Source organism: Peromyscus eremicus, chromosome 3 (assembly GCF_949786415.1).
Source record: "Peromyscus eremicus chromosome 3, PerEre_H2_v1, whole genome shotgun sequence".
Taxonomy (NCBI): Eukaryota; Metazoa; Chordata; class Mammalia; order Rodentia; family Cricetidae; genus Peromyscus; species Peromyscus eremicus.
The window spans coordinates 59,559,553-59,568,517 of record NC_081418.1 but is presented as its reverse complement, the minus strand read 5'-3'; the positions used below and the strand labels follow the sequence as shown (position 1 = coordinate 59,568,517).

Sequence of the window (8,965 nt, the reverse complement as noted above, 5' to 3'; positions counted from 1 at the left end):
ACACCTCCACACCTCTACACCATGGCATAAATAAATAAATAAATAAATAAATAAATAAAATATAATTAAAAGATTATTTAAAAAAGAAAAAAGGAAGTGAGAAACTCATCTTTCTGGAATAGTGCTTTAGATACAGACAGCCTGTATGTGATACACACACACACACATTTACATAGCATACAAGTCACATGCTTGCACACACAACACATGCTTGCTCATGTTCACACTCACAGATGCTGGTATTCTTTACATACTTACCTGTATGCGTTGCTTTTTTCCCCTTGACTTGTAGTTGAGATCCTTCTAGATCAATATGTATCTTTTTATCTAAATGTCATTAGAGACTACTAAGTAATTTATCTTCTAGGCACCTGCTAATGCCTGCCGCTCAGTTGACCTCATCTGTTATGTGTTGACAAAATTCAGATTGTTTCCAAATTCTGACTATAAAAGCAGTACTTCAGGGTACAATTACACCCCAACTGTAGCCTAGTCCAACACTGGCCTGGCCCTGCTTAGCTGCCTCAGCCCAGCACAGGCATCTCAGGGCCCTGTCTCCCCGAATCTTCCTCTTGGTGTCAGGTGTTAAGTGTGGCCAAGAAGCCCAGACTGACGTGCCTCCCTGGTCCCATCACAGAGTCTCTATCCAGAGTGGCAGAGACTCACGAAGAGTCATTTTCAGTCAAGGTTTTGAGCACTGTGGTAATCTCACTGACTTCTCCGACATTGTTCTCTGCTGACCCACTCAGAAATGTCAGGGTGCCAGATTCATTGTCCATCATCTTATGCCCCATCTTGGGTGGCTTCCCTACCGGCTCTGAATAGGGGGACAGAAGAGGGGGGTGCCACAGCCTACAGTCAATGTCAGAGGGATAGGGTGCCTGTACTGTGACCTCAGGCAAAGGCAGGAGGAACAGGAGTTCGAGAGCACCCTCTGCTACGTAGCAAGTAAGAGGCCAGTCTGGGATAGATGCCGTCCTGTCTAGCTCAGCAGGTAAGTTATGTACTGCTCTTGCAGAAGACCAGAGTGATGTTCCCAGGACTCTTGCTAGGCAGCTCAGAAGTGCCTGGAATTCCAGCTCCAGGGGGTCCAACACTGTCTGCCTTTGCAGGCACCTTCACACATCTGCACATGCCCACACACATACACATAATTTCAAATAAAAGTAAATCTTTTAAAAAGATGTTGTATTTTTGATTATGTCTATTTTTTTATGATTAAAGTTTTAAGACAAAAGAGAGAAAGGGAGAAAGAAAGAAAGAAAGAAAGAAAGAAAGAAAGAAAGAAAGAAAGAAAGAAAGAAAGAAAGAAAGAAAGATGTGACAGCTCTGCTCATGCCTGTGAGATCCGTGGACTCCGGCAACAGCACAGCCAGGCAGGGATCAGGGCTTAGATTCTGAACTGTCCATCACGTGAGTGGAGTGGCCAGGTCTCTAGGGCAGAGGGAAAAGTAAGGTAGCAGGGCAGGGCCTTGACCTCAGCCTCTTCCACAGCTCCCTACTGTCTGCCATGTCCTTGGGGGAGGGAGGGACTGTCCTCCAGTCCTGGCCACCTAGCAGGCTTACTCTCCCGGTCTGTGTCCTCTTCACCAGCTTCTTCCCACACACGCTGGCCCTTGCCCAGCTCTTTGAACCCATTTGCTCTGCAGGTCAGAGTGCAGCCCTGCAGTGTCGGATACTCTGCTGGTTGGGGTCTGGTGACTGGAGGTGGGACTCTGGGAAGACCTCACAGGTGACCAGAACCAGGCTTGGCTGGCCCTGTGCTCTGAGTGGCCTTCTTTTTTTTTTTTTTTTTTTTTTTTTCCTTTTTTTCTTTTTTGGTTTTTCGAGACAGGGTTTCTCTGAGTGGCCTTCTTGAGGTCTGTGTCAATGAGCCATGCTACACGAGAGCTCTCAATTGGATCTCAAATGCTGCAAGGGTATACCAAAGCCTTCCTCACATAGTATGCAGGGGAACACTGCGTTAACATCTGCAGCACTTATGATGCTCCCACTGTATGTGAGCACACAGCTGTGTGTATATATGCCCATAGGGTGGACTGTTAGTGTGGAGCTGTGAGAAGCCACGCAGTGTTTTGAGCGTATTGTGAAAGCTGAGTGCACAGGTGCATTTACAAGATATCTGTGCACAGGCTTGAAGTTCACCACGGGTGGGTCTAGGTCTGGCAAGGGCTCAGTCTCAGGGCTCAGAGCTGAAGATCACACACACGGTTGGATGGGGCAAAGCTTCTTACTCCGATCCCTAACTCATTATTAAGTGCCTAGCTCTTTGCAGACGCTCCCTGCGCCTCCCCCGCTCCAGGCTGCAGCAGCGCAGGCGCCAAGTCGAGCAGGAGCTCGGAGCCGAGGGCGGGCAGCCGCGCTCCCGGCCGGGGTCCCGAGGGAGCAGGTGAGCGACCCGCACCGCGCGGCCCCCACGGCCCTAGGCAAACACGCCGCCCAGCCGCGCTGCGCCAGCGCCCCCGCCTTCCCTGCTGGCAGAACTGCCTCGCCTCTGCTGGCACCCCCCTCCTCCCTCTGCCTGGCATCCCTTCTCTTCCCTGCCTGGCATCCCTCCTTCTGCTCCCTGGCATCCCTCCTCCCTTTGCCTGGCATCCCTCTTCCTCCTGCCTGGCATTCCTTTTCCTCTCTCTGCCTGGCATTCCTCTTCCCGCTGCCTGGCATCCTTCCTCCCTCTACCTGGCATCCTTCCTCCCTCTACCTGGCATCCTTCCTCCCTCTACCTGGCATCCCTCCTCCCTCTACCTGGCATCCCTGATCCTCTCTCTGCCTGGCATCCTTCTCTTTGCCTGGCATCCTTCTTCCCCTTAACTGGCATCCCCTTCCTCTACCCACCTGGCATTTCCCTGCTTTCTCTTGCTTGGCATCTTCCCTTTACCTGGCCAGTGCCCTCCTCCCTCTCTGGCACCCTCCTTCTTCCTTGCTGTCCTCTTCCCTCTTTCCTGGTGTTGCCCACCACCCTGACTCCCTTCATTCCCCCTGCCTGGCACGCTCCCTGACCGGGAACCTCTTTCTCCTACCTCTTCTAGCCAACTCCCATCCAGCCCCATCTCTGACACCTCATCCCTACCTGGTACCCTCTCTTCCCACCCCTACTTGGTACCTTCCTACCCTCCTTCCACCTGCATCCCCTCCCCCTGCCCTTGTCTGGCACCCTGCTGCCTGGCACCTTCCCTTCCCTGTCTGGCACCACCCTCCTCCCCACTGCCTGGCACCTCCCTCTTGCCCAGCACTTTCCCACCTGCTCCTCCTGGCAGCCTTCTCCCACTTGCCCTGTCTGACATCCTCTCCCTCCCTCCCTACCTGGCACCTTCCTTCCTGCCCACTACCTGGCACCTTCCCAGACTCCACTTGCTACTCTTCTTGCTGGACAGCCGTCTCCCATTCAAGTTATTTCTCTGTCCTCCCCTGCCTGTGGACTCCCGCCCCTCAGCTTCAGACTGTAGCCTTTTTCCTCCTCACACATGTCTACCTCAGACCCTCTTGGCCCTCCTACCACATGCCCCACATCCCACCTCAGCATCCTCAGCTGGGTCCCGCTCCATCTTCCACCTTGGCCAACATATCTCCTCCCGTATGCTCTGCGTGTTCCTGGATCTCTCTCAAACCTGCCCCCTCCCCCTCCGTCCCTCACCCTTGCCATGGCACTGTACTCTCTTGCCCCACACCTGAGGCCTTTCTGCTCTTCCCAGGAGGGAAAGGCCACCAGACTGGGGTGAACCCAGAAGGCAGTGCATACAGGAGAGCCTGGAACAAGCTGTTGATTGAGTGCAGGGAACCACCTATCTGCCCACCCTGGTGCTAAGTGTAATCCTGGCCAGAAGGTCTCTTCTAGCTTCAAAGCTCCGTTCACACCCCTAAGACCTGCCTTCCCTTGTTGGGGACAGGTCTCTGTCTGGGGTCTCAGCTCCTGGCTGAAGTTCTCTGTCCTGGGCCCACATCCATGTGCATTAGGCACACACTGTTCCCACTTTTGCTCTTCCTTGAGTTTCCCTGGCCTCAGGTTGGCTTGGGCTGGCCCCAGGGCCTGGCCCCTTCTACACAATTTCCGGTACTCTTCCTCAGACCTTTGTAAGGAGGCCTGGAACTTAGCCTCCCTCCAGGCCCTTCAGAGCCTGCCCTAGGGGATCAGGGCCCAGGCCACGCCTCCCACAGCCCTCTCCTTTCAGATCCTCCTCAGCATGGCCCCTGGCGCTACAGGCGTGGCAGGCTCTGGGCCGGGGCACCAAGGGGGCACTGGATGACTTCTCAATTGCAGGACCCTGCCATCTATGACTCCAGGTCTTCAGCACCTACCCACCGTGGTACAGGTAGGTGCTTCCTTCTCTGGCAGCCTAGGAGCAGGAGCTTTGGCCAAAGTCTGCCAGCTCTAGGCTCTGGCCATGCCTTGCTCCCCACCCCCAACTGTCTGCCCACCTCCCCACTGGTCCCAAGTGACCACACGGTGCCTTTATGTATCCCTCCCAGCATGGAGTGTTCTTCTGAACCTGATGACATCTATCATTTAGTACCTTAAGCCACATCTGTGTTACCTCTTATAAGTGTCCCTTCATCTCCCGAGGAGTCCCTAGGCCCTGCCTCTCAAAGCCACTCTGATCCAGGAACAAGTTAATCTGAAACCAAGTTCATATGAAAAGGGTCTATGGATCTGGTTTCTTCTGAATCCTCACTATCTACAGCCCCTTGGATGCATAACATCTCTCCATTCACACAAATGCCTCCCAATGATCCCAGTGCCTCCCTCTCACCCAATGATCCCTATTATCTGGAAGGAATCTGCAGGTCCTTGACACATCTTTGGGTCAGCAACCTACAGACAGGCTGAGCTGACTTCTCAAAGCCCCACAGAGGCCCCAGATGGGATTGTTCACGATGGAACATGGTGGTAGTGGCTCTTCTTTGCCACCACGCAGGCTTCAAGCTTGGATAGACTGTCATGCTGGTACACAGGAGCTGGACCCTCCTCTTCCACTGGAGAGGAGGGCGGCTGTGGGCAGTCTCACACCTATCCCGGCTTGTCTAGAGGGACATACTAGGGTGTAGGAAAGAAAGGCCACTTTTCAAGAACCTTGCTGGATATGGGAAGGGGCTAAAAGAAGTGCCACAGGTAGTGTGGACCTCTGAGGAGGGGGACATCAGGAAAGCCCTGGATGGATGCAGCTTGAAAGGGTTCTTGGAAGACAGGGCTTCGGAAGGCCTGGTGCTGTGGAGCATGTGTAGGCAGTGAGGCCTCTCTCAGCCTCTACTTCCTCAGAGTGGATCAAGAAGAAGCCCAAGGCCAGCTGCTGTACCTAACACTCTTCCCCCACCTCCAACACACACACACACACACACACACACACACACACATACACACACACACACACACACACACACACACACACACACAACACTGGGCCCAGCTCAGGGAAAAATGGTCTAGGGCTTTGCCTGCTGGTAGGTAAGTCCAGCCTAGCTCAGAGTGGTAGAGCCCCATGGTGACTGTGTGCAAGTCACCTGGTATCCATAGCCCCGAAACAAGCACGGGATGGGCATGCCCATTCCCACACTGGGAGTCTCAGACTTTTGTTGCCCACAGAAATGTCAGGACTCAACCTCATCAGCGCCTCAGGCGACAGGGGGACCTCCTCCTAAGTCTGTGGGGTCTGTTGCAGTGAAGATTCCCAAAGCAAATGGGTGTGCAGGTAGATCCAGCTGGCTTGTCCTGGAGCAATCTCAGGCTCCACATCAGAAAGTTCTAGTTAGTCACAGGAGACTGCACTGAGTAGGGGGTGGTGAGGAGACTGCTGAGGTCTTTAGCAGGTGCACAGAAGCTGTCCATCCTGTGATAAGCTTCACTAAGCACAGCTCATTTGGGGTGTACTGAATTACGCCTCCAGGGGCTCTCAGCACTGCTACCTGAAGGACGACATGATCTCACTCAATGTAGGGCTGGACCGTGGGGGGAAGAAAGGAAGCCTGAGAAGACTGGGGTTTGGGGCAGTGATAACTGGTCCTAGCATGGTCCTTGGTCACTAGGTGATTCCTGGGGAGCCAGAAGCCCCAGCACACTCATGCCCTACCCCCATCTGCCAGAGATGAGTTAGCAAAGCATGGGGCTTGTTTGGTATTTGGTTTGAGAGTCACATAAACATGAAATCAACCCTCACGTGTCTTGGTGGCAGGTAGCTTTTGCTGGCCAGGGCATATGTACAAGCATTTGGATGCTCACAAGCCCCCCTGTGTCTCGATGGTGGGCTGTACAGTGGCTGGGTCTGCAGCTGCTGCAGGCCGCTGACCCCCAAGGACTCGCTGTGCCATTGCAGGTGTTAGTGAGAATTGAGTGGCACAGGTAATGAGTTGAAGGTGTCACTGGGAGGGGGGTGAGTAAAGGGCTCTGGGCTTTGGATTCTGAAGCCTCAGGAATAAACATTGGCCAGTCTGGGGCTCCTGTTTGCCTGCTGCTGGTGGACGCTAACCCTAGGGACATCTAGGGACTGCGGCTCTTGTTTCCAGTATCCTTTGACGGTGAGGGATGTGAGAAACCTGGGGAACTCACAAGGAACCCGGTGGGAGAGCGTCTGCTCACTTGAGCTGTGCTGCCATTTGGGGTAATACACACTCTGTTCCCTCCTTTCCCAGCTGTGAAACCAGTTTCCTTGTGACCTAAACTTACTTCTAGGGAATTTGAGAATGTGCCTCCCAAGCATGGTTCCGCACATGCCTTTACTGGAATTTACAAACTTGGATTGACTCCCATTTGAACCATTTCTCCAGACTAAAGAACATTCTGGGGCCCAGAGGGAGGAACAGCGTGCTCCCGGGGAGGGTAGAGAAGCAGAGAGAAGGTGCCACGGGCAGATGTCCTTCCAGTCTACTGTGTTCCAGAGAGGCCTTGGGGCCCTTGCAAAATCAGTGATGCAGGGAAAATTGGGACGGAGGGTAGATGGGAAGAGAAGTGCGCTGTGGCCTGGGGTGAGGCTAGTGTAAGCATAACCCCCCGTGGTTCTGTGAACCTGCTTACCCTTCCTTAAGCTAAAACCCAACTACTTGATCAAATTGCTGTTATTCTGGCCTGTCCCTTGTTGGGTATATAAAGAATATAGTGTGAAGAGCTGAGCAAGGTCTCCAACAGTGTCCTAGCAATTTTCCCGGGCTGGCGTACGGACTGAGTGTCATGCTGTCTGGCCATCTAGATCAGAGTGCCTAACCTAAAGATAAAATGTAGAGTGACTAAGGGCTGGCGAGATGGCTCAGAGGGGAAGAGCACTTGTTGCTTTCTCAGAGAACCCAGGCTCGGTTCTAGGACTCCAGTTCCAGGAGATCCCCTGCCTTCTTCCGACCTCCCCCTGCACCAGGCATACATGTGGTGCACGCGTACACATGCATGCAGGCAAAAAACGTGTACACATTAGAATCAAATCTATTTTTTTAAATTTAGAGCAACTAGCAGAAGGGATTGCTACTTTCAAGAAATAATTGTTATGTTAATATTTGTGACTATTTGTTAATATTATGACACAATGTATCTGATACACATTGTGCAGAGGAAGGTTAGTCTAAAGCTGAGGGTTAAGTCCAGAGACTGTCTCCTGGTTGGGGTGAGACAGCCTCCTAGAAAATAAAGAATATCACATGTCTAGCAGGTAAGTTGAGGCACAAGGAGGACCAGGCAGCCACACTCCTTCTCTGTAGAACCCAGACCCTCTAAGACCCAGAGTCCAGGGACTCATTAACTGAGAGAAACTAGACCAATGGAGGAGGTTAGACCATTAGGCCACCCCTCCCTGACTGAAGCTCAGGTACCTGGAGCACGGGAACAGGAGCAAATGGACTATCCCATATGGGTTCCCCAAAAGAGCAGGGCTGGCCATGGGGAAAGCCGTCCTAACCTCCCGTGACGGCCTTGCCAATGAGTCTTGTACCCTCCCCTCCTTCTCAGATAGGAAAGAGGGGTACAGAGAAGGCTGAAAGAGTTAACCCAGGCTCATCTCCTGAGGAACAGAATGGAAATGCACTTGTGAGATATGAAGAGGGGAGGGTCCCCTTGGCCATGGTCGTGGGGCCAGCCACACTGCTGGACATGGGAATGACCTTTGTCATACCATCCCCTTCCTTATCTGTCCTTTAGGACAGTCACCATGCTCTTTTATTGGCTTTAAAAAATCTTTTTAGATTTATTTATTTTTATGTGTATGAGTGTTTTGCTTGCATGTATGTGTGTATGTATGTGTATATGTATGTAAGTATAAGCACTCTGTGCATGCCTGGGGCACACAGAGGCCAGAAGAGTATGTTGGAACCCCTGGACCTGGAGTTATAGTGAACCACCAGGTGGACACTGGAGACTGAACCCGGGTCCTCTGCAAGAGCAACAGTGATAACTGCTGAGCCGTCTCTCTAGCCACCCCCCCCCTTTTGTTTTTGTTTTTCGAGACAGGGTTTCTCTGTAGTTTGGATGCCTGTTCTGGATCTCGCTCTGTAGACCAGGCTGGCCTTGAACTCACAGAGATCCGCCTGGCTCTGCCTCCCGAGTGCTGGGATCAAAGGCGTGCACCACCGCCGCCCAGCCTCTCTAGCCCTGTTTATTGACTTTTATTTTCCACGTATATCCCCATTTCATCTGCTTCTTTTTGCCCCTTGAGACAGGGTCCACACAGCCCAGGATGACCTCAGATTTGCCATTCCTTGCTACTCCTTCCGCCTCCATGGCCGTCCTTGATCTCTTGCCCTGGTCAATTGCATTCGGTTGCATATCACTCAGAGAGACTTACTCCCATCCCTGATTAGAAGGGAAGTCCTACTCAAGTCTCATAGCACCTGCTAAAACGTCAATATTTAGCTGTAGAGTTCCTAAGAGATGTGCTTTATGGTGCATATTTGCGGGTTTTTGTTTGTTTTTGTGTTTTGTTGCTTCAGCTTTCCCTGTAACCCCTACTTGATCACCACCCTTGTCTCACTCAGACTCTGCTGAAGAAAACGCAGA

The 8,965-nt window shown here is 52.4% G+C and overlaps 1 protein-coding gene across 2 annotated transcripts in view; it reads left to right on the top strand.

Annotated features, from left to right (window-relative positions):
* Positions 1 to 2,286: 2,286 nt before the first annotated feature.
* The window catches only part of Smarcd3 (SWI/SNF related, matrix associated, actin dependent regulator of chromatin, subfamily d, member 3), a 32,338-nt gene continuing 25,659 nt past the window's right edge, over positions 2,287 to 8,965 (top strand). The window contains exons 1-2 of one of the 2 annotated variants that reach the window (XM_059257739.1): positions 2,287 to 2,389; positions 4,170 to 4,310. In XM_059257739.1, coding sequence (XP_059113722.1) covers positions 4,272 to 4,310 — 39 coding nt within the window. In that variant the 5' untranslated portion in view covers positions 2,287 to 2,389; positions 4,170 to 4,271. Of the gene's footprint in view, positions 2,390 to 3,713; positions 4,311 to 8,965 lie in introns of those variants that run through there. The other variant, XM_059257740.1, reaches the window with a different exon arrangement.